This window comes from Melanerpes formicivorus, unplaced genomic scaffold, assembly GCF_026170545.1.
Source record: "Melanerpes formicivorus ecotype bairdi unplaced genomic scaffold, bMelFor1.0.p_v2 SCAF_81, whole genome shotgun sequence".
Classification (NCBI taxonomy): Eukaryota; Metazoa; Chordata; class Aves; order Piciformes; family Picidae; genus Melanerpes; species Melanerpes formicivorus.
This window is the reverse complement of record NW_027142433.1, coordinates 443,553-470,127: the sequence shown is the minus strand read 5'-3', so window position 1 is coordinate 470,127 and position 26,575 is coordinate 443,553. Positions and strand designations below refer to the sequence as shown.

The 26,575-nt window shown below is 41.1% G+C and overlaps 1 protein-coding gene across 4 annotated transcripts in view; it reads right to left on the bottom strand.

The window, feature by feature from the left end:
• Window positions 1-26,575, bottom strand: part of DNM3 (dynamin 3) — a 177,655-nt gene that overhangs the window by 105,204 nt on the left and 45,876 nt on the right. For all 4 annotated transcript variants that reach the window (XR_010990628.1, XR_010990629.1, XM_068164571.1 and 1 more), the window contains one exon: window positions 20,224-20,337. Coding sequence is in view for 2 of the 4 variants with exons in the window: in XM_068164571.1 (XP_068020672.1) it covers window positions 20,224-20,337 (114 nt within the window). In the remaining 2 variants the exon portion in view is untranslated. The remainder of the gene's footprint in view (window positions 1-20,223; window positions 20,338-26,575) is intronic.

Genomic DNA, 26,575 nt, shown 5'->3' with positions numbered 1-26,575 from the left:
TATGTGAAATTATATTACTGATCAAACGCATTTTTAATTCAGGTTAAAAATGAAAAGCGACCAAACCTCACACTGCCTTTTATTTTAAGCTTCATCCAGCAGTTTGCTTCTCTCCCTTCCACTAGCAGAAAATACAATACAGGAAAGATTTAAATGAAAAACAGATCTGTGTAGTGAATTGCATATGGCTTCTATTTTCCTTCATGCAATGTTTCATAGGCAGTCAACGAAGAAATCCCTCCCACAAATTCAGATCTGAATTCTACTTTCAGAATCTTGTCAGCACAGGAGTTAGGAGACACTCTGTGCACAAAAATGCTGCATATGTCTGTGCTCTATCTCGTTAGGGTAAATTGCTCCTAAGAAGCACCACTGAAGCTAGCTAATAAATCAGGATGTTTGAAGTATGCACCTTCCAAGGATGCTGGCTGTGCCTGTGTGAACCTGCCGCAGCGTTTTCTGTTTTCAGGCATATTGAGTCTGGTCCACGCCACACAGCTTGTTGCATTTTATGCCTGTTCCCAATGTACAGAGTTTTCTAGTGCTAACAACTTTTACCTAGTTGTTGTGCTCCGTGCTACACTAAACCCAGCCAATAAATACTACTTCTGCCAGAAGTCTCCATAACCATTATATTTTCAGCCTTCCTTGCTGATTCAAACAATTACTTCCAAGCTCCTTCTGACTCTGTTTACATAACACACATCTTTTCTTTCTATTCCTCATAGCCTATGCTTTTTTCCTCCCCTTCTTTCTCAGTGGTTCCTGCTGACATGCAAACACCACGGCAAGCATGCCATGTTTCTATCGATACCAAGAGAGGTTTACAAAGCAGAAAGGTCCTTCTTTCCATTGATAAACCCAAGGGATTTACATGTCAATGGAAGAGAATGAATGATGAGCTGCTGTTTGTCAGAAGCATTTGCTGTTACCATGAGTTAACAATTGTTTGTATTTCCTTCCCTTTAAAATCTGTTCTAAGGGAGGCATAAGTGAGATGCAAAACTGAAACAGCAGACAAATTGGAGCACCTTCCCTTTTTCCTCTTCAAGATGAGACCCAAGTAGGAGAGGATGGGCCCGAGATTCATTACTTGGTTAGCACAGCAGAACAGTACATCACTTCTTGCAAAGACAAGACACTTGAGTATGCCATAGCTGCAAGGTAGAAGCTAAGACTGAGTTTAGCAAAACTTAGGAAAATCAGGGCAGTATTTTTTCACTGAGAGAAAGTGCATAAGCATGGGCTGAGCATATACTGCCTGACAGACACAGGCTCTATTTTCAGTGGTGCTCACCACTGTGTATTCATGTGCCTGTTCACAAAAATCAGGAACACAAGGGTCACCTGTTATGAAGGTCTCATTTTGATGGAGACTTGTGGATTGAAAATTCTCTGATGAGTTAAAAGAAGAAAAGGAAGTTTTGCTGATTCTACAACAACATTATCTAGGGAAAGAAGCAGTCAGCAGAAAGCTGAAAAGAAAAAAGCAACCAAGCAAAACCAACACAACCACACACAACAAAACAAAATCCCCAGGTGAAACACATGAATATATGATGGATGTAATTACTGATTTTTGTCCTTGCTAACCCAGCAGTCTGTACAGCATCCTCTGCACTCAAATCTAGTAACAGGTCTGGCATCCCCACACAAGTCCATAGCTCTGTTCAACCTGGTGACCCTGAAATCCAGCTACATCAGGTTGCTAAAAGAGCAGCAAGTATTCAAGGCTTGGGACACCTTCTAATCCCAGAGTCCTCACAATAAGTTCATTTCCAAACAAAGCCAAATTTGCATAAGTAAACCTTTCCACTGATTATTCCCTTGCACTCCTCTATTACTTCTCTTCCAAGTTTCCAATTTTCCAAACTGAATTTGCTTTCAGAGGCTTTTCAGATCCTTGACAACTCCTTCCAGTTTGCTAATTTTTATTGTTGAATACTTTCTTTGTTCAGTGATCTCCACCTTCCAAGAAACACACAGGTCCACCTGTAGAGGGAAGCTGTGGGATAACCCAGTACATCTCCCTCGTTTTTCTCAGCCAGGCCTGATCTATGAGGCCCACAGTCCAACAACCTTCTTCCTCTGTATACAAGTGCACAACACAGGTGTCTGATAATCTGCATTTGTTGAGGTAACTGAAGATTGGGGATCAGAACTGAATGCAAACAGCTTGCACAACGTGCTTTGGTTGCAACCTGGATGGTGAGTGCTGTGAGACTGATGGTGCTGTGCAATTTCCTCCATGTAACCACCTGACATATATTACAGGTCACAAAAAGCTGAAATGGTTGAACTTCTACAAGATACATAGAAGACCAACGCATCTAGTAACAACTAAAAGCCTTCTTGAAATACTCCAGAACAGAGCCTAGATGAGAAACTACTGCAAAATAACATTGTGCTCTGAAGCCTATTTTCATATATACATACAAAGACACCATTAAGTGAGCTTTTTCCGCAGTAAAGATGCTCAGCTCGGTCAGGCTGGTGAAACCTGCCTGGCTGCAGAGATTTTTCAGCAGTGTACTTAGGCATCTTTGTTTCAAGCATCTATACTCACGACTTTCCTGGGTCTCTCTCAGATTTGCCCACTTAACTGCTTTTTCAGGTCTCACCCTACAAGCATATCATCTGTGAATAATATTCTAAGCCAAATTAATAGCTATAAAATGTTGCTGCTGTTTCTGCCTTTTCTGCATTCCCCAATACAATTCCCAACACAAGGTAATGCTTTGGTTCATTGCTCAACCATAAAACCTTCTGTAAGGCTTTAGGAAAAGACACATACAATAAACACACCTCATAACTGGAGTAAAAGATGACAGAAGGTCAGATGCCAGAAGGTCCACTAGGGAGTGAAGAACATAGTTGTCTACTTCATCCCAAAACTCTAGGCAATCTTCAGAATATAGAGATTCACATATCAGATACAAGTCTCTAAAGCAACAAAGGAAACCACTGCAGGTACATGAACTGTCAGCAACAGCATGGGGGACTTGATCTCAGGTGTTACAGCACATTACAGCAGCACCCTGTGAGAGGTGTGGATGGAAAGCTTGTTGCTGGTTTTGAGGAGTTTGTTTTTAAATCAAGATCAGATACTCAAGAGACTGAAGTGTCATACACAAAACAGTCCTGTGAAGTGTTTGCTGTCTTAGGATGAAGTACTCAGTTGGACAGCAGAGGGGGAAATTCTGTATGGCCAAGGAAAGGTCTTTCCATCAGAGAAAGATCTGGAATGAAGCTATGGAGACTTCCATGAAAAGAACAGATCAATATGTAGTTATTGTCAGTGAGAGATTATGGAGTAGAGATCAGCCTAGCAAGAACATGGATGGGAAGAGAGGATTCATGAAAGATCCTGCAGAAAACAATACTGAAGTGGAAAAAGGGACTTCAAAGAAGGAACACTATTCCTGGGTTCTGTCTTGCAAAGGTTAAGTTGTTGTTGTTCTTCAGATCATAATGGGAATGGGAAAGAACTTCTTGAGTTCTGAAGAGTGTGAGCCAAGAGCCATCAATTGAGCTGTTCGTCATGGCAAAGAGTCTTAAAGCATTCCCTGTGATTAAGAAGATCCAGGAAGAAAGGGACCCAAACCAACTTACTATTAAAAGGCTTTTCATAGGCTCTCTCTCTCACAGCTCCATCTCTCAAACTATCTCAGTAACTTGTTTAGTTTCTCTAGAACTTAGACAAACATCTGAAAATGCTTAGTCATTTGAGAAAAGGAAGCTCTACCATGAATACAACATGCCTGAAGAGGGAATGTTTTACTCAACTACTGCTTAGTAGCTGCAGTAAATTTAGACCGTGGGGTGCCGTTCAACAGTCAGAAATACATACCTGACTGGCACCATGGCTTGCAGGTTCTAGAAGACAGCCTTTCCCGAGTGCTAAGATGACATTAGTGAAGCCACAATAAACACGCCTCTGCTTGTATTGCATGTAAAGCTACAGCTGAGGCAGAGCACTGCAACTTTATTTGTAAAAGCAACCAAATGAAGTAAATAACAGACAGAAAAATCTATTAGCACCTCAGTTTTGTCAGAGTTTTCAACTGATAAACCACACCTTGCTTAACTGACTAACCACAGCCAACACATGCTGCCATGAATGCAGGACAGGATCATATTTTTGGCTACAGATGCTCAGGTGACACATAACTTCTTGTTCTTGTTACGTGGAATATACAGGAGAGTGATAACGAGCCCTTTGGAAACCTCTCTTCCTGGAAGACACTGATAAAAAGGACAACTGTAAACATCAGGGATACTGTAACAAAAAATTATGTTTATTTATTGACTCCCAATGTTTATTTGTTGACTCTTGTTTCATATGTTGTCAAGAAGCAACTTCCTTGCAAAATTCAGTCTGTAAGTTATGCCTGGGAGCATCAGCTCTCATGAGCATTTTGTGGAAGTCAGATCTCACAGGACACCTCAAAGTTTCAAAACAATCAAACTGCCTGGATGTTGGCCCTCAATGCCAATTGAAATATTCATCCCTACATACTGAAGTCAGATAGCAAAAGCAGGTGATTAAATCTTCAGAACCTACAGGAAAAGCCAGACAAAATATTACATGACTGCTCCTTTGACACAACTTATTAATCCTTGGCAATGTGATTTAGAACTCAGTTGTAAAAGAGGATGGATGGTTCTGTTGCATGGGTGCACTCGGAGCGCTCCTTGGAGCTGGAGCAATACAATTAGGCTGAGGCTCTTTGACAGTCTCCTCTTTTGAGACCACACATTTCTGCACAGCACAAAGAACAGACTTCTATATTCAGCCTCAGGAAAGCGACTCTCAGTTTCACATTCAAGAACCTGGCTTGTTATTGTTAAGCCTTTATCAAAAGCAAGTCAACCTATGAAAAACTTATATCATGAACAGAAGTTTTGGCAAGACAAAGAGGACACTTCAAGCAGCAGTTAATATAAAGAGAGGATAAGAGTCCTGCCAAAGACAATAAATACTAGAAGAAATGGCTTTCAGTTTTAGAGGCCCTGAGCAATATTGCTGGTGTGCATTTTAAAATCTGCTTCTACAACACAGCTCTCTGGAGACTGCTCTTAAATGTGAAAAGGATGGATGTTTATGTTTTGGGATCATTCACAATGTTGGCATTGCAAACCACAGGCCTGAACAGAGGTGAGAGTTAACATCACTTTGCCACTAATTTCTTTCAACTGCATCCTTCTCTTCCCTCCCCCAGCTAAAAAAATTCTCCAGGCATTACTATTGAAAATATACTCGAGCAATAAATCATGTGTTTGCCCTCACGTGACTGGTATTCATTAGAGCCAAAGATCTCCAAGATCTGCCCCCAGAGTGTATTATGTTACTGAAACATAGAAATAGCTGCAACACAACATTTTGCCAGAGGAAAAAAAAAACACAAACCCCCAACACAAAAGCAACAACAAACTGTCTCTCATTTGGGCAGAAGAATGTTCATAAAAGTATGTTGGAGGGGTAACCAGTCCCCAAATTCTAATTAGACAAAACTATCAGTTTAAACCCATTTTAAACTAGATTTTAAGCTAGAAACCTCTGTAACCTACACACTTCTGGTTGCCCAGGCTGCTCCATTTTCCAGCAGGGTTTTTTTGTTTTCCTCTCTAGAAAGGAATGAAAAGGAAATAAAAAACATTGCAAGTTTATCCATTCTATATTTCTGCTTTGATTAAGCAGTAAACAACATGGCCTCACACTCACTCAAATGTTTCATCCCCTTTTATTGTCCACTTATTTTGCTTTGCTGAATACTACAATCACTTTATAGCAGAAGTGACATCCTCTGTGAGAGAAGCAATGATTTTCAGTGATGTGGTAACCTGACTGAATCATTCGAGTCTGAGTGGGGAAAAAGAACACTTGGTTCATCTGCACATCTGGGTTTTATAAAGGGTCTAAAAGCTTAACACTAACGTGCTTCAGGGCTAAAACAAAGTCTGAGGAGAGCACAGCAGTCGAGAAAGAAGACAGTGTTAATCCAGGGCATATCATGCTCTTCACCACCGCTCTGAAAATTAACTTAGCTCAGCTAATTTTGCATCTCCACTAATTGTGTGTTGTGTATGAGTAAGCAATGACTAAGGAAATGTCAAAGCTATTCCATATCCTGTTCTTTTCCTGAAGAAAAACATGACAGGCGGAGAGGATACCTCCCATTAGGCCACAACAATCCAACAAGGCAGCTATTTGTTTTAGCAGGAGTGAAATAATCTCAATGCAATCTGAGTGTTGCCCGACATTACAATCACTTGTTACCACTGTGCTAAGCACACATGGCTCCTTAAAACCAGCTCATTGTCCTAAAATCAGTTCAGATGTTCACATACATGCATGAGTGCATGCAAAAAATGTAAGCTGGAAAATACACAGCGAGCACAAAAGTCACTCATGTATGAAAATTCCTGCTTTATGGTACTCTGGTTAATTTCCAACATTTCCAATTATACATTGGTCAACTTTGACCACAGGCTAGAAGGGCGGTAAGAAACACAGGCTCCCAAACTTGTTAGGAATTCCAACACTGCTATGCACAAAATAGCTGGACTGATGCTTTTCAGCTCTGCTTTCTCCCCAGTCCTTTCTCTCCCACCATCTCAAAGTGTGAGGTAAAGCACATATGCAGAGCAGAAAAGTGAGACTGGGGACAGAAGGCTCCAGAGTAGGTGGGAGAGTAAATATACAAAATTATCCAAGTGATATGTCTAATGTGGAGGGAAAGGACAGAAGGGGGTAAGTGAAAAAGGGATAGGGGAACTGAAAGGAGTTGGAACAGGGAAGATAGTGCTTAAAGCCTATAGTTTTTCGCCTGTCCATTATGTTTTACTCACAGGCACTCACAACTGAGGGGCATTAGGCTGGAACGTTATCCAGCACACAGAAGAGCAAATTATTACCTGCAGCACCACGGCAAGACTGCTCCAAAACCTATGCACATACATGGCTCAGCAACCGTTACAACCTTCATACCGGGGTGCCCACCAAAGCAGGGCTTCAGGCAGCACTGATCAGCTGCTGCCTGCTTTGCAATTATTCCAGACATGATGAATGCAATCCATAGAAGAGAGTGATGGTACAAGCTCAAAAAGCAGCAGCACACTTCAAGAATGTGCTCTTCTAACAACGGGCACAGCTGCCTGCAAGCACAGATCATTCCTGTGTGCGTTGGCCAGAAGCAATAAAATTGTCAAAATGAACACTTTTCACTTTTACCTTTTTTGGGGGGGATGGGGGAGTGTGGGGGTGTTAAAACTTCATGAGTCAGGATTGCAAGACTGCATTAGACCTTGCCCAACCACCAGTGATATGCACTGATTGACAGAAAGCCAAAAAACTACAGAAGCAAGAAGAAATTAGTTACTTTCATCTCACATGTTGATGCTTTCTCCACCCTCACCTCTTCTCTCCCTCTTTTGCATCCATATCCCAAGCATTCTGGAGAAAAGTGAACTTAATTTCACAGTGTAACTCAGGGGGCTTTCTACAAATTAAGACTACTACTTTGCATTCCTTGATTCTCATTGGCATTTAATTCTCCGCTCGCTTTGTTCACTCAGCTCCAAAATCAGCCCCTGCAGGTAGTTTTCCAAGTGTTGGGTTTTTGTTGTTACGATGCTAATGACAGCCTGTCTGTACTGTTCCTTGTGTCTTGTGCCTACCTGTTTCTAATCCTCTTAAATCACAATTTAGCTTACTGAGTGCTGAAAAGGGTTAACCCTTACTGCTGAGTGTGCACAAAAACCTAAACCAAATCGTGGCAGGCAACCTCCCCTTGCAGAATTTCAAAAATAACTCTGTTCAATTGTCTGATATTATTTCAACTCATTTATCAGCTGCAGACATCCTGCTTACTGCTCTGTAATTCCCTGGATCGCATCTAGAGCTTCTGAAAAACAGCAATACCCAATTTACAGTTGCCCAGACACTTTCTGCAATAACAACAACAAAGCACACTAGCAGCATTTCAGGCACTTCACTGGTCTAAAAGCAGCCTAGAATGCCTTACAAACAAGGTGAAGCCTACAGCTCCCATGCTAGCCACCGTGCTGCATGACCATTTCAAAGATGCCCATCACGCTGAGTATGAAGGATGGTCTGGCACTACACTGCTGTCTGCCAGGAAAAGAAAACCATCAAGCAGAAATGCAGCCATTTTCTTACTTCATGGTAGCTCTCCAAACAGCAATTAATGAAGTAGATGGACTTTTCCAAATCCTTAGTTTCCACCAAGGTAAAACTCAAGTATTTCAGGCTTCTTGAAAAATAACTTAATTATTGGACTGAATTCATAGGCATGACAGATACATCAGCATGATGATAAATTCATGAGGAATGAAAGTTTATCACCACCTTTGGAAGGCACTTACGATAAGCTCTCATTATTGTTATCAACTCTTTGAGGCAAGACTACTGCACTGATGAAAGTAGGCCGCCAGTTAAGGAACTACAGCTACATGAGAGCCTCAGAAGCTGAGCAGAAGCACTTTTCAGTCCCGCACTATAACTAGGGAGCTACTGAGTGGAAGGTTTCAAATACTTCAAGTCTAGTCTGACCTTGGTATCAGAAGGAATGGAAACACTGACTGCTTTTTGGGTCTATTCCTTTCCAAACAATGATCAAGTGGAAAGGGAGGGATTGGACCTAAATGTCTAACACAGATGAGTGCAGCTAGCTGAGAAACCCTGAGGAGAAAAAGAAAACGTACATACGAGGTCTGAATAGTTTTGCATTGTATTAGAGATCCTCACCGACAAGGCTTTAGCATCTTCCTGGGCTCCCAGAACTACCCAAACACCCTGCTCTTGTACACTGTTCCTCTGAAGATCTGCTCCTGCCAGGAAACATAACTTACAAGGAACGAATTTCCAGGCCGTGCTGTGGTGAGACATTCTGGTTCTGTTTAACCACCTCGGGAACAATTCCCCAGATAATGCTGCTGCACACATCAGTAAGGTTGAAAACTTCACTTCCCTCAGGCCCTAAACTGGCTTGACTCATTTACATATTACCTCTTTTACTCAACCTTCCTCACCTTCTGCTGGCATGGAAAGGAGATCCCTGAACCACTGTCTTGTCTGCACAAGACACTTCTTGCTCTCGGTGGCGCACACAGCAATTCATCCCTGACAGTTCCTCTCTGAGGAAAATCTGACCAATTCTACTGAGGGTCCCACTCAAAAAACCATCTCACACTACTTAGTATTTCCAAAATCATATTCTTCTTCCACAGGCAACTGCCAAATGGGAATATAATAAAGGCAGCTCCTACACATGCAGGACTGGAGGCCCTCCTGGCTTTCGCTGGTGTGTTCTCCTTTCTCCATTGCAAGGGCTCTACCTCCGGAAGCTCTTGCCCACCAACTCACACTGACATGGTGCGGCTGTGTCTAAGAGAGCTGCTAAACTTCTTTCTCCAGCTTCTTCAAACCTCTGCCTTAGGCAATGAAAAAAGAACCCCCACCACTTCTTGGACACACACTAGCCTACTGCAATCCAAATGGTAGAATCGGATGTGCAATCTGAAACAGACACACAGCACTTGGCCTGCCACCACTGCAAAGCAGCCTGAAGGTCACTTTTCCTTTTCATTGGCCTGAGACTCTGAATCTAGCTTCTTTGGCGTCCAACTTTATTGCATTCATCCTCCCTGAAGTTACAGTTCTGCAACCTGCCCTGTGTGTGCCTCTAGGAGCTATGGCTCTCACAGAATCTGCTCTTGTCTTGGAAGAACCAAATCGCACAGAAGTTATTTAGATCACCAGAGCTCACAGCAGACATTTAGACCTACACCCATTCCTGCCGAGGGAGTTGCTGGAGATCTACCTTGCAGAATATACTTCCATTTGCCTCAGACATTTGCCCCAGACTTCTACCAGAGAAAAAATAAAGCTACTAGCAACAACTCCATACAGTGTGTATACAGACCTAGGCACAGACACCTCCAGGTTTGGCTTCAGAAGAGCCAACTGGATGTTAGGCTAAGGCAACACTTCGATTCCACATCATGAGTAACAAAGGAAAAGAACTACAGGAGGACAAGGAGAGCTGCCTGTGGGGAGAATATCTTAAAATCTACGGTAAAGTCATACTTGGCAAAATTCAATAGATCTGGTAAACATCAAAGATAAAATTCAGCAGGATAATTCCACCAAGTACCATTAAAAGGAAAATGGGACCAGCAGGGTTACCAGTGAAAAACAATGCCAGGCCTAATAGCACTGATCTACCAGAAGCAATTTATTATGACACCAGAAATAGCTATTTTCACAGTGGATGCTTGAAATGAAAACTTTAAAGCTTCTTTAAGTCTTGAGCTATAGCAAAGTATTCAACCAGCCAGCCAAAATAGCTGAAGGGAAATAGGAAGGCCACATGTGGAACTAATTACTCATGTAGAGGCTATGACAAAGAACATTTCTCCAGACTTTTCATGGGGGCTTCACTTTCAGGAAGTAACTCTAATTACTGTTCAAGTCTCGGCAGCCTGCATGCTGCTGACAGTTCCAAGAAAAAATGAACCTATTTGCCCTTTTCTTGGTCTGAAATGCCAAAACAGCAAAGCACAACTAGAGTCATTAAAAAGAAAGAAAATAAGCACTGGCTGATTGCAATAGCTTCCCGAGCAGAACCCTTTCTATAAATTCTGTTTTTCAGCCTTCACAAACCAGCAGATCCTGCGCCTACATTAGCTCGCTCTCCGTTGGCTGCAGTGAAACTGTACATCTTGACTTTTTACAGCTTTTCCATACTGGGGCCCACTTCCTGCCCAGTTGAAGAAAAAAATCTGGCCTGAAGATGAAATGACTGCTTAACATTACACTAAAACATCTGGTACCATTTTATACACAGACCCATGTCTGAGAGCAGGCAATTCTAGCGGTCTCACCAGCGGCACAGTGCATACCCAAACCTCCCCAGGGTGACATCATCCCATATATGGACTCTCAGGCCCAGCCCTCCCCCTTTTCCTGGTCCTAAATTCATTGCCAGATCCCCAGTCTGCTGCAAATGTGCCACGTCAAGACTGGAAATCACAGCACTTCAGTGTGTTTCAGTGAGTGCTGCAGAGTGTGAGGGAGAGCCGAGCACAACTCGTGATGCAGGAAGGCAGTTCTTCCCCGAGACTAAAAGAGGATTTAAAATAAATAAATAGACGCGTCCGGAGATCCTGCTCCGTCGCCCCAGTGTTCAGACTACCTGTTCAGGACAATGCTGTTGTACAGTAGTCTGCACATTGGTTAGACTGGGCAAGGGAGAGCGGCGGCATGGACTATTGGGGACGCAAGTCGCTATTGCCAAGGAGAAGACAGTCATTGCTCCTTTCAGATCTCATATACAGTATTTTTCTTCACAGGTTTTGCACACTAGGGAATAAGAAACGCTAAGGGACACTGTGAAAAAGGAGGACTTCAGAATAAAGCGGGGAAGACATTCTGGTAAGGCCTACTTTGGAAGAACACCTGGCCTATGACCTGGCGAACCTAGGTGACTCCCCTCCCCCCTTCCTCCAGTCATCACTGCAAGAAAGATGGAGCTCTGATGGTTTACTAAAACCTTTGCAAGAAACGAGAGAGGTATACTGCCTAGAGGTATCCTACCTAGAGAAGTGTACAAGAGTAGAGGTAGTCGCTCACTTCTTTTTAACTTTAGTTCTTTTTTTCTTTTTTATTTTTTTAATTTAAAATAAAGCTTTTTTTTTTCCCCACAAACTATCAAGGTAAATTTAATATTAATTTTTTTAACTTGAAGCAATTAGTATAAATATTTAAGGGGTATATTTATGGTGTTTTTTAAGCAGAATAGGCTTGCTAGAAGCATGTATTCTGAGTAGATCCTGTCATGAACTATGATCTAAAGATCAATTTTAAGAAATTATTTTCTCTTAAGGTAATAAAATAATAGAAAAGAATGCATTAATATTATCTTAAATTATTGTAAAAATCTATTATGTCACTTTGGGATAACTGTACTTAGATTTTTTTATATGCAGCTGAAACCTCTTTGCAAGAAAGCTATGCTGTATGTGCTGATGAAAAATGGGAGGGCAACCATAGGAAAACTCTGATCATTCCGTGCTAGGCTTCTGCCGTGTAGAATGCCAAATCTTTAATTGTCAGGAAAAAATTGCCTCTGAAAGTTCAGAATGTGATGGAAAAACCTAAAAATAACCCCAAACAATAAATAAAGCAGAACAAACAGCTTTCCATCACAATACCTGGCTGGCCGTGGCATAGAAGTGATCAGCAGCGATTGATTGCTGCATACTTTGGATCTCTGATATTTCTTCTAACATTCAAAATGCTAAGTGACTTTGTCCTGAATCCCACTGATAAAAATGGAATTTGTAAACGAATGCAGAAGTTTGCTTTGGTGAATTTCCAGTTGTCCTGGTAGGGGAAAAAAAAACCCTCAGGCTGAATGAAATCCCCACGGACAAAATAATACAAAAAGTCTGGACTGCAATTTGATACCAGCCCAGCTCCAGAGTCAGCTCCCCCAAAGTTAACACTAGTAACAAACTACTGCAACCAGGCAAAAAAGCCGTCTATATGGTGCTCACTACTGCCAGGACGGCTTTGAATAGCTATGCTATAAAAAGAATGAGCATCAACATGCAGCCACCATCATTATGACCAGTCAGTTCTGTAGAATGCATGCTGTATTTTTTATACAGCCTTGGAGCTGTATGGTTTATTTTTGACAAATACTTATCTTATTATTAGCTTTTCTGTTGCTCCTTCAATAATCAATAGAAGTCCTGGGGGGGGGAGATGGTCGCATATCACTGGTGTGACTGTGCCTATAGCGGCTGTCTGGAAAGCCTACAACGCAAGAACTAGCGCTGGCATTTCCTTTAGCCTCCCATCAAAACTTACGTATTTTGACTTCTAGAATTCTTTGTTAATGTATAAATACACTTAGAGGTTATTCATCCTCTCTTCCTCTAGTCTGTGGTAGACTATCTTTAGGATGAAATCAGTAGTAGCACAGTAGTATGAGTAGATGGAATTCTTATTCTCCTTCTGCTTTAACATGGAGTTAGAACACACAGCTCAAGACAGTTATTAATAGAAAACCTGAAGAGAGAGGAAGAAGTTAAAGGAATGGAATGAGATTCAGACTTGCACTACCATTTCTCAGTCTGTCTGTAATTGTGATTGCTGCTTCAGGCATAGCAAATCTGGAAAGTTTTGTGCCTTGGATTTTTCTGAAGGAGTAGAAAAAGTTTCCAACTCTCATTAAGAGAATCGCTCAGTTACGATTTCAAGGGGGACATGACTGTTTGCAAATACTGTTGTCTAACCAGTGCTTACCTGCATAGCTACTTTTATAACTCTCATCTAGAAATTAAGAAAGGAAGTGCTGCTATCCAGGCTGTAAGAAGCTCTCAGTGAAAATCCTGCTGAAGATAGCTTGCATTAACTCCTGCTAAATAAGCAAAGACAATGAAAACACACAGAGCCAGTGCTTCTCTTATCTCTAGTCCACTATTTGCAGACATCTTTATTTTAAATGACCTTTCTGGATTTAGGAAGCGATTCCCCTCCCATATACCCATGACTCTTCAAAGTTGCATTTTTGGGCTGTAAGGCTGAGATCTAGGAGGCCCCCTTGGCATGGGGCTTGGAAAGGAGGCGGGAGGGGGGGTGCAGGGGGGAATGCAGCATGCAAAGCAACAGATAGGGAAAGAAAGCCTGTATTGTTAGGAGTGAATAAGGAAGCATATCTGCTTCAGCTCCACAATCAAAACATTTTCAAAGTGAATTAAATGATTCTTCGGTCCTTCAAACAGAGCTGGTTTGGTTGAAACAAGTTCTGATTGACCATGACCATACAGAAGAGCTCCATAGCTATAAAACAAGAGGCTTTACATATGCATGTCAGCAAACAGGGGAGCTGGGTAAAAATATTTCGAGGAAAAAAACAAATTAAGAACGACCACCAAAAAACCCAAACCCACAACACAAAGAAATAAATAGTACTTCTGCAATGATCCAGTGCCTACTAAATCATGGTGAGAGAGCTCTGTAGAACCAGGACTAGCTCATTGCCTAAGCCTGTCGTATGAATAGATTAAATCGCTCGTATTAGCAGAGAGTGCACGAAAACAGGAAAAGCAAATTAAGGTCAATATGAACATTTAAGTAGCTGGGTGCTTCAATACAATGGATTTTCTTTTTCCTTTAGGAAGCATAATTTTAGAATACCCAACAGAATTATATGAGGATGAAAAATATTTCTTTTTCTATATATTCTTATAATGTAAAAGGGGGGAGGGGGAAAGTAATTTTTCAGAAACAAATATAGAACAGATAAGCATCCACATGTAAGAAAAAAAACCAGTTACTTTAAAAACCCCATGTAATTTGACATTTCCCTGCTCTGTCAGTAAGTTGCATGCTATCTTCTATATTCCCATTTCCACCCTTATTTAACACATCTGTACTTTCAGAAGGCTGAAAGCCACTGCTACCCTGTCCACGCTGCTTGTCCTCTTTCCTGTACCATCACTGTGCACCCATAGACTTGTCTGCAGACCACCCAAGTGCCATTGCTAGATGGGAAATATATTAACATCCAAAATAGTTGCATAAAACTTCTAAATAGAATGTTTAATTACTATTATTATTATTACAATCTCTTAATCAACATCTGTTAAGCAGATTGGAAAATAAAACCTCCTAAAAAATAAGCACACTAAGATTTAACTTGATAAGTTTTAATCAAGAATTTAATTTTACTTTGACTTGCAAAAGACTTTGCTGCTTAGACTGTAATTAAAAAAAAAAAATTAAAAGAAAAGCAAACAACAACCACCACCACCCCTTATGGGTCAGGATGAAAGCTACAAAAAGACAGGAAATGCCAGAGTTCAGAATGAAACTTTCCTGAATAATGCTACTGTACCTCAGCACTGCATTTTAGGCTGCACTGCAAGAGGGTATCTAAAAATAACAACCTGCCCTTAAATACAAAGTCCTGATCACAGCTGGAGAGAATACAATTCTGAACTCTGTTTCCAAGCCACCAATATTTAAAGTCAGATCCTGAGCACAGGTTTCTGTAAATACATCATTGGCAATCACAAGATTGTTCTTTTGCTGCTACGAGTATTTGGAAACATTCTCAAGCCCTTTACTGGCTCGATAAATCGACTGAGCAGATGCAGCACCCAAAATCGTTCAGCTAGTGGTAGCCAAAATGAATTTGCCTCAGTGCAAGATTTAAAGCTCTTTGTTGATGAGTTCTCCTCGTGCAGTTACTAGAAAGACCACACAATCTTTCCACTTACAACTTTTACTCCCAGACTAATTTCCCTGACAGTTGTTAATAGAAAACCTATTAATTAAAGTGCATGCTTTTGTTGTCCTGACCCTTCTACCCCGCACGGGTTGCCAATGGATTTTACTGCACACCTCTTAGCTCTTTCAAGGATACAGAACATAGAAGCTGATTTTCTCGCAGATTAAAGGTCTTTGTTTTAATAACTACACGTAGCCATTCCATTTGGCAAAATACATAAAGCAAGCAGGGCTTTATATTTGTTTTAGAAGTACCTCTGATTTGCCACTTCTAAAGAAAAACAAAACGGTCAAGCGGGTAGGAAGACATGCCAACCTAAAGCATGCACTTGAGATTTCACTTAAAGCTGCAATAATTGAGGCGAGCATATCACAGAGTTAAAGCAAGAATATTTAGTGCCTCACAATTAATGTTTTTCATGTCTGAATTCGCTAGTCATCTTCTGTGGTTCCTTCATTCTTTTAAGACATCTTATTCCATCTTGTTAGATACAAGAAAAAAATTCTTCATAGAATAAACTTAGTTTGTACACTTCAGCTGTATAGCAGCTAAAATGTGTGGTTTTATTTAGGTAAAATTAATGATTGTTGGTAGAACGCTGGAATAATTACATATTTATTTATTAGGGGTCACATTTAAAACCTCAACACTATCTCCACCCTTTAGCCTTTTGGTATTTGCATCCCTGTTATAATCAGTTTTCAGGCTGGAATGTCTTTTGCTGCTATTCTGTATTGGCTATGCTTGAGAAGGGTTTGAATGCACAACTTTATTGCTTACCTATGGAGGCACTAGCGAGCAATGGTGATATTAAAACACCCTTATACAACTGAATCATTTAATCTGCATGGAAAAGTATTGCAACGGGGGTTTTTTTCCCCCTTTTACGCTTCCAACATGTTTGATACTTTCTGAAACAGCAGCTCAATGATGTTGTAAATGTCACTGCTAAACTGCAGTACAGTCCCTGTGCATTATTTTATAAACAGGAAAGTTTAGCAAAGCAGCATGGTGCTACTCACAAACTTTTTGATCTGTAGCCTGTGTTTAACTGAAACATTGCTGAAGCTTTACAAAGTTATTTTGTTTCCATAGAAAGTAGAGATTTTGAGAGACAGCTAACCTTAAATAACGTGCAAAGCAAAGCACTAAAGTATTACTGAAAGTGCACCGCTTTAACACATCAGCAAAACAAAGATACAAAATGCAAGCCGTTTTCTTTCCAGCACGTTCCCTTTAACTGGCGAATGTGCACATGGTTTCCTCCATTTACACAGACTGACTTTTATTTCTAACATGCAAGATTATTGTACTTATCTGCTCCTAGAAAATATGTACTGTGTAAACATATCCTTTATCTTGAACTCCAGTATTTCTGTGCTTCCAAGAAGAGCAGAAACATCTGGCTAGACTGCTGTGTGTGAGTACAGTATGCAGGCACAACCCTGTATGAGTTGCATATAAAATAAACCATGGCTTCCATCCTTTCGTTTTCCAAATGTTCGGTGTGACCGGTGTGGTGCAATCGCGTCTCCCACACATGTCGGCATGATGAGAACCGATGTAACAAAGTGCTTCTTTTCCAAATAAAATCAAGTTCTGTTCTTGTTCTGCAGCTCCCAATGTTTTAAAGTTTAATTCTGTTATGTGTGTTCCCCTCTCAAAGCCCCCCCAAACCGGAATGGTACAAACTGTTGCACACCAGCGGTGACAGCTCCAAGGGACTGGCTGGACGGAGTTGTCATGTGTCTGCCTGTCTACACTTGCTGTGCAGAACATCCTCTCACCTGTACAGCAGGCACAGACAGGCAGTCGCATGACAACCCAGCCTGAGGGACAGCCGCCAGTGGGAAAGCGCTCTGAGACACCAGAGCATCTTCACCAGCAGCTCCAGCCAAGAGTCACTCTGGATCCCAGACAGCCGGTCAGTAACCAAGCCGCGTACTGCAACCCACCTAGAGTCAAACCAACACTGCCTATAAAAGACAATAAAACCCACTGCTGAAATTTTTACTGTGCTTGCTATAGTACTCTTTTCCTAGTTGTTCTCATTCACTCGCTAACACCAGATTCATTCGTACGCAGCCTTGCAGCACCACTGTGTTTCATCCTCCCACTGACTTCCCAGGCACAAGTCGAGCAACCTGCATTATTAGGTTATCGTCGGTATAAAAATCACCAGCATCCCTGTTGGCCACAGGAACCGAGAGCAGCTTCTTGTGTGGCAAATTAATTCTACCATCAAACACAACATTAGACCTTGGAATAACTTCTCACCTTTCCATTCTCTCACCTCCTCACTTGTTTTCTTATCTCCTTCCCACACCACACAGATTTATTTATTTTTATACTTGAGAATGAACTTTGAAATTATAATACAGACTGCATCTACCACTGGATGCTGACAACAACATCCCTCCCTACTGACACAGAATGAAACATTACATTTGGGAATAACGCTAAAGAGAATTTTCCCAATAAATGTAAATTTCAAAGTTTTAGAAGTTCTTCTCCTAGAGCCCAACTTGGCCAACACCAACAATGTCAGTGAAATAATAATAATAAATAATAAAAGAGAAAAATCAAAACAAACAAAAAAACACCACCAAAGAAAACCCACAATGTGCTTTGACCGTGCCCTGTAGTAACAATGCTGCAGCACTTTCCCAACGGCATTGTTCTGATTACAACAAGGAGCTTTTGGATTCCTAAGACAGCATGGCATTCCACATTCCCAAAGCCCATTTTATCCTATTGCAAACTTCCAGCTTGGATGTGGACTCTCAAATGAGCCTCAGCACAAAAGCTGAGCAACAACCAAGAGCTAAAATACTTAGATTTGATCTTTGGTTTTGCGTAGGCATGCCTTATGCTACTTTAGTTAGTAATAGAGGGAATACTCTCCAAAGGAAAAGCTGTCACTTGTGAGGTGGATGCACGTGCTAAATTTGCACTCATTTACAATAGCCTCAAAGTGGTGCACACTTTGCTTGATTTGAAGCAAGTGGAAAAGGTCACACAACAAACTTATGAATGCAAGCAACTGAATGCAGGATCAGCAATTGACTCAGATTAGTATTTATGTCACTAATAGTAAACAATGCCTTACCCAGGCTGTTCAACCATCAACTCGGTATTTCCATAATCACAAGGCTAAAAAGCACTCTTAGTTACTGATTCCCATCCCAGAACAAAATATTTTTGTGTCTTTAAGCAGCAATAAAAGCCAGAAACAAATAATTTCTTTTGTGATCCTGATATCACTCAATAAATTCTGAAATCTTTTACCAAAGTAACTTGCTTCAAAATGCATTCCACTGTGGACCCTTCACTTGAAAAAGCTGCAGCTCACAAGTCAGGGAAATCATTTACACCCTTTTAATGGCACTAGCATGCAACCACTCGCATTCAGAGAGTGATTTTCATCTCGGAGTAAATTCCGGACTACGGAAAATGGGCTCAGCTTACACTAGAGGGGGTACACAGCCTACACGGCCCTAAAGCTCCTAGCTAGCGCTCTGGCTTTGTAAAGTACATTGCCAGAGCTCACTGGCACACAAAGCTGCTACAACCTTTGTTGTTCAGGGCTAGAGGTGCAGGGGGAAAGATCTCCTCTCTGTGGCAGGAGATCAAAGGTGAGACCTGATTCTCTACATCTTCCCCAGCTGCAATGGAGAGGCTCTTGCTACCGTGCAAAGACTGCAGCAGTGACCAGCCCGCGCAGGAGGCGCAGGGATCTGAACTCCTTACGACCTCACGGCGTGCACAGCAATTCTGAGCCCAGGCACAGTCCAGACACATAAACATGGGTATCACTTCACACATCACTGAAGACTTCATATCTTACTAGGGTGGAAATACAACAGCATGCAGCCATTTCAGTAATCATCTGAGAACAGGATGTGACAACTACCAAACCAAGCTGAAAGAGAGGAGAATGTTTTAAGGAGACAAAGTGTAATTACAAAAACTGGAATTCAGCCAGGAGATCAACTATTTGCTTCTCTATTTTCAGAAGCCAGTAGCTCTGTTTCTGAAACAAGTCACTGGTCTTTTGATTAACCTAATGGTCAAGCTGTGGCTTTGACCATCTTCAGAAAGTATCTCAAACAGTTCACTAATATTTCAAGAGCTGCTGCAGAAGACCCAGTTAAAAAATCAGAAAAAAATCCAACATAACTTTGTGAACTCTTTCCCAAGAGAGAATAATCAAATTGTATAGCAAATCAGAACAGAAAAGCTCCCTAAAAACATATCCAATCAAATGAGCAACCTGGATGTCCTGCTTATCAGAGAAATGCTTTTTCCAGTTCTCTTACTACTCACCTCAGATTTGCTGATGTGCAGTGACATTTCTTACCAAGGTGTTTTACCAAATTTGAAAATCCATACCTACAGACTCTGCAGACAGGCTTTTCATCCTCTCAGAATGCGAGGACAGAGAGTATCCCTACAGATACTTTTAGAAGTAACTATCTAGACAAGTTATGATCAACTTACTTCCAGTAGCTGTGCAAGAGCAGCTCAAACAGGCACAGAACTATAACCAGATCATTCCAAAACAGCTTTTTTAATTCTTTCTTTCTTTCTTTCTTTTTTTAATACCAATATGTGAAAACCACAGGAAGAGAGGAAAAAATGAAACAAACAAAAACCCAAACAAAAATACCTCCACATAAATATCTTGTACTTATGATACGAACACTTCAACAGAAGCTTCTGAGCATTCCTCCTAAGCCAAACCCAGGGAATTTAAAGAACACATGTAATACCTTAAAATATTCTTTCAGTTCATGTCTCCACAAGCTGATTCCATGTTTTAAGGTGAAATTATAAGATTGAATAAATGCTGGAGCTGTTTTTTTTTCACAGTAGGAAAAAGTCTTTCAATCCTTACCTCGTCATCTTTATACCAGGACAAGCTTTCCGCAGTCAGAACGAACCAGTATTCCTTGGATCCTCCTTTCATGATGCCAATATTGTTGATGGTCAGCCAGCCTTTCCGGATCACCTGTGCAGAGGTGCAGTCAGACACAAGTTTAGCTCCTTACACACTTGACATAATTCTGCTCCTGCATTCATTCTTTTAAAGAAAGACTTGCTAAATAAACAAAGAACAGGTGCATATTTCCAGTCTCTGGCAAAAACAAAGGCTTTTGTTGGTTCCTAACATTCAAGAAAACAAAACAACAAAGTGAATATAGTGTTTTCAGTCCAGAAAAAACCAAAGGTGGAGAAAGAGACAAGCCTAAGTAGTATCATGATGTACTTAAAAGCAAGTATTAGGGTGATATGGATCATCTAAATTTGGAGATATTCATTTGCTGTGTAATAACACATTGTAAAAGTCCATCAACTTTATGCATGGCTACTCCATTCTAGCCCAATTGTTAGGGCATGTGTACATCTGGATACTGGGAAAAGCATCTAGATCCAGGCAAAGTGAGTGTCTTCTGGCATGCACAGGGAATGTTCAGAAGGGGTTGAATCGAGTTACAAAGTAGAGAGATCTTCTGCAGTTAATTTGAAATTCAGACAGGACAGGGTAAGAAGAGATACAGAAGAGCTATTTCCCTCTTACAGGGTAGAAGAGATTAAAAGAGGGGGAAAATAATCAACACCTAGGACACCAGTAAAAATCAGGGGGGAAATGGGTAAAGTGGGACTTTATAAAATAGATACAAGCCAAAGATGAAAGAACAGAGGGGAACAGCATACCCATAAATACTAAAGGGCCAGGAGGCTACAGCATGCCAAGAGAAAGGGGAGCAAAAGAAATCTGAAGGACAATGACACAACTTCAGACATGAAGAAGAGCAGATGATCATGAGAACCAGTTTATGGCTCATAAAGAAGCTTTCAATGTCCCTTCCTATCACACAGATGCAGGGAACCTCAGCCATTCCATTTCTCCCCACAGCAACACCCTTTACTTGCCTAAGAAGCATTGAGATGGAAGAAGTGCTTAGGGAACCCCTTCAGAACTCTCTCAGCAACTCATAGTATCAGTCAGGGTTGGAAGGGACCACAAGGATCATCTAGTTCCAACCCCCCTGCCATGGGCAGGGACACCCCACACTAGATCAGGCTGGCCAGAACTCACAAGCACAGACTTGTGTGATCAACCATGAGTCTCCTCTTGCTTTTAGAGAAACATACAAGACTGTGACATTCCTCTCCCAGAGCTTTACCAGACTGGTAACTCCAAAATCAGCAGCCAGCCAGTGAAAAGCATTGCTCTGTATCTATTCCTTGTTATCTATAAAAGTTCCAGAACTGAAATTCACTCCCATTTAGCATGCAGAGTCATGTGAGCTATGAGAGAACTGGACATGACTCCTGCGGAGAGACTCAAGGGTGTAGCACAGCCTGTAACACAAAGGTTTCTGCAGAAGCGTGTCATTACTTTCAGTATTTATGTTCACGGGGTGGGAGGGGCAGGAAGACAGAAGTGGAGAGGGAGCATTAGTGAGTCCAGATAGCCATGGAATGCTTGTCCAAGTGCAAGCTGACATGAACCTGATTGCTCATCAAATCCTGGTTTTACTTTACAATGTTTATCGAAGGAAACAAGCAGCATGCATACACAGCCAATACACTGGTTTTCAGGCAGCTGCTGGCACAGAATTTGTTGTGGAACCAAGCTGATTCCATTTTTTTTCTGCTCTGAATTATGCAAATGGAAGGAATTTTAGGAAAAATTCAGAAAATTAAAGTTCCTCAACACTCAAAGTGAGCTACCTTTGTGCAGTAGACAAAATGCTTCACAGCAAATGTGCCAAGGTTACAAAGAAACTGAAACTAGGGGCTTTGAGAGGATGCTCTTGAACCATGCTGTCTGCAACTGAAAATGCTGTGCTGGCCCCTCTACAGCATTTATCCACGTGCTGGAAGCACAGGCAGCTAGGCCAGCACATCACTGAAAACTGGTCTGCACACACATCTTAAAGTGGGGAAAAGATTTGAAGGCAGATGTCACAGTGGGGTTCAAGAGGTGGTTTCTAGAAGCAAACCAGTAAGAAACACTCTAGTAGCATGCTCAAGAACCTTACAGGTGATGAGCACTTAAAAGGGAAGAGAAGCAGTATCCCTACTTGTTCTGTTCAGTGCTTCCCTCATCATTACCACAGACTTTGCAGCTTGTTAATGCAGGTCAAATTCTCTCAAACTGACAAGAGTGCATTTGTGGAAGAGGTCTCACAACAGACCAAGTCAAGAGTTTAAACTATACAAGCCATTTAAAGTGCAATGAAGCTTTTAATACTTTAGTGTAGCTCCAAAAGGCCGTCTTGCTCCAGTGCAGGATATCTCCCCATAGATGCATAGCCATCCCAGGGTGTGGATGGGAACAAGCTGACTTGCTAATACAAACATGGGTCACTGTTCTGTAAAGGAAGGAATCTGCCAGTTCTTCCCTCAAAAATCCTATGTGCTGAGGATTAGCTCCACCTGTCATTCCCACAGAACACGTCAGGACAAGCAGGGCTTCAAGTTCTAACAGTATCTTGCTATTTTTCACATGCAAACACCTAGACCTGTTTGTCTACATTCCTCTGGGAAAACAGGGTACCGTGTTCATTGAAATCTCCTGGGCACTACAACAGATCATAACTATCCAAAATGCTTGGAAGTAGTTCCAGGGGACATCAAGAGGGAGAAGATGATCTTAGTGTGTGGTAAACCTCACGTCCTTTTCATTGGATTGTTCCTGTTTCTCAGGCATGTTGTTAACCACACAAAAGTTACACTTTGAAACTACTCAGTATCAGTGTGGGGGTCAAGGGGGGAAAAGAGATATTAGATCAAGGTTTAAGAGCAAAACAAAGTGAGACTAAGCAACACAGTTGTACTTCCCAGAGAAGCTGGAGTACATCCAGCCAGTTTCTCAAAAATTAGCTCAAGCTCTAATTTAGAAATAAATGTCCTTCCATGGACAGTAAGCAATAAGGATTTTCAAAGAGATTTTCAAGTTCAAAAGTCTCCAGTGGGAAGAGGGGGTTGGGTTTTTAAATCTGTTGTGTTAGCTATGTTGTATGGCACTTCAGCTTGGAAAATGAAAGTAGAGCGTTCCAGTAGCCTTGTCAGGAGTTCATTTACTGGCTGGTTTGCACTGAAGACATTCATTCCACTATTTTCTATCACGTTTCTAAATGTCACTCAGTGCAAACCGGATAGTAGTGACATGAGTTATGAGCTTCAGGAAGGTGAAAACCGTGGGCACTGCCAGAAGCTAGTGAAGACAATATTCCGACCGGCAGTCAGACCCCATGCACAGGATGAAGAAGAGATGACACAGTTCCTTCCTTCAGGGTCCCAACACCTAACCTGGTGAAAAATGAAACCTAGAGGGTATGAATGTACACGAACTACTGAGAGGGAAGTCGCTGTCTGATAGCTCAGCTGCACAAAACTCAAATCATATCTGTTGTTGTTATTCTCCAGCACTTCAGAGATAAACAGGAAAGCAGGATCTGACACAGTAAGTCCGTAGTACGCATTGCTACATGACTTGCTCCATTAAATCAAGTATGGCACTTGTAAAAGAAATACATCAGAAAGTGCTGAATTTCTTTAAAAGAAGTACCTGAAAGATAATTTCTAGGAAGGTGAGAGAGAAGTGAAAATGACTAGGCAGGCAAAAGCATCAATGTCAACGTCATGAGACCAGCTGCTTCCACAACAATATAAGCAGAAGCATTTGCTGAGTTAACACAGCTCAAGCTGTGCTACATAACTCCACCGAAATACTTTTGAACACAACACAACTCCCAGCACTACTCTATCTTCTAATCACTCCCCTAAAAACCAAATAGTAAGCAGACTGAGAGAATCAAAATTGCAAAGATTACCCTGTGAGGCATCCTTACAAGCTCTTTGAGTTCAAATATGAAGACCTTGAATTACAGGGGCTAACAAGGAACAGCAGATTAGAGCAGAATCCTCATATAGTATTTCACTGGGATTTGACAAATGTCAGAGCAGAAACAGATCAGATCTGTTTGATACTGAACTCGGCCAAGATCTTGTGACATCGCTTCCCCAATGCACAATATATCACTGTGCAATATAGCACATAACTTAAAAATAATGATAGTGGCTTAAGACCTAAACACATTCCCTTTAAAGAAAAAATTAGTTTTTACTGAAGCAAAGTACCTAGTAGTGAAAACCTGCAACATGCTTCCAAATGTAGTTAAACAAAGACTGGGATGATTAGGTAAATCATGAAGGAATCTTAGCCTAAAAGGTAAGTATCATTAAAGGCCATTGAGAACAGAATCCTTCTCTCATCTTGAGAAGGTGAACATTCAACAGCTGCATGTTTCATTCCAGGATACTTCACAATTTAGCCCCCTGTGGTTGTCCATGGGCAAACATTCTGACATTGCTCAGTAGAACAGCCTTGTCAGGATTTTTTCATAACCATCTCACTGACCATGGCAAAATTCCCATCACCATGGTTGAAAAAAAATTCTGTAAACATCTTTTTTTCCTTGGGTCATGCAAGGTAATGGGATCTAAGTGTCTTTGAAGAAAAGCAGCAGCAAAGTATGCTCCCAAGCATGATTAAAAAGAGAAAAGGAGATACTAGAGGGAAATTACTTATTGGCACTATAGTTCAGGCCAACTGATGGTATCTGCTGGATGCTGCTTGTGTCCAGACAAGTGAATCAGACTGAATGTGTCACACTGTAATAGAGGCTGGAACCCAAACTCTCAGATCCCTTGGACAGTGACTTGAAAATCACAGCTCAGATTAAGGCCTTTCTCCAATTACAGGGGCTACTTCAAGCACAGGAGATGATTTTGCCACAGAAGGAAAACACAAACCAGAATTTTGTATAAATTATATATAATCTATAAGTTGAATATTTTGCATTCTCACAGAGTATCAGTTAGGCACACAGAGCAATGACACCTTCATCTGCAAAGGTTTATCATGAAAGGGAGCTTTAATCACTAAATTTTAGTCATCAAAACAAATCTTAGCACACCAAATACACAGTTAAGGATGGGTCAGCTTTCAGGAACCAGATCTCGCTAGGGTGCTGTGTAAAACCAAGCATTACACTGGTCATTGCAAGCAAACTAGAAGATAGACTAACCTGTGGCTTAAAAAGAAACTTTGTGGAGTCAGGTCAAAACCTCAGGCGGTAGCAAAGAAAAAAGAAACAAACAAAAGAAAAGGCCAAAGATTAAGCATGAGAGGATAAATTAGAGGAGTGGAAAAGTGAGAGGGAAAAGGAGCAAAACATGTTAAGAGGAATTGGCATTACACTTCTTCCAAAAATGCAGTTTTGCTGCACCCATCTTAATTCTGAGATCCAGAGAAATGGTTATCTGCATCATGCCAGATAAAGCAAGCTACGAAAAAGAAAAGCAATGAATCGTAAATGAGCATCCCCCTGTGTGGGGGAACGTTCATGATCTTGACCTCCCTAGAGACTGAATTCAGCTGCTGTTAGAGGCAGTGCTGCCTAGTCCCTTTTCCTTTGTTGAGCATGAGCGTAGCTGAACTTTGTTTGAAATGGTAACCAGTGTAACCTGGTGATGTGCCAGGCTGGAAGTTTGTAGGCTTCTATCACAGAGATTAGCAAAGAATGCACATGGTACAGAGGTTTACTGCTCACACCTAACCATCACTGAACCAGGAGTAACTTGTTATCAAATTAACTGCTGTTTAGACAATTAATTCTAATTAGTAATATTAAAGGCATTCACGTATTTATTTACTCATGAAGTGGAAGGGTTAGAAAAGAGTCTGTCCAAGCCACACTGACTGTCCTGGTGCTAGGAGAAGAATACTAAAATGCCTTTGAATGCTTCTAAGTTTATTAATACAACTCACTTTTTTCCCTATCAGAAGTAATTCCTATATGTAAACAACATAGCAAGAGCAGTACCTGCACCCATAGACAGCACGTTCATTTACTCACAGAGCTAATGCTTCCCTTGGATTACCAGAAACCTGTTTGCTCACCTTGCAAAAAGAGGTTTACTATGCATAGAGGCACTGAAACCAGATAAAAACTGCTTTCCAGTTGTATAATAAAATAAACACCAATTAGTCATTTTAGTTTGAAAAATTCAGTAAATTATAAAAATAGTAAGTTTTCTACATTGTAAGTGACACTAGTTCATACTTGTAACAGCAGGTTAGTAGCAGTTAAGTGATGAACTGCAATTACACTTTGTTGAGAAGTGTTACAGACAGGACAGTTTAACATTAAGTAGTTTAGTAGCGAGTA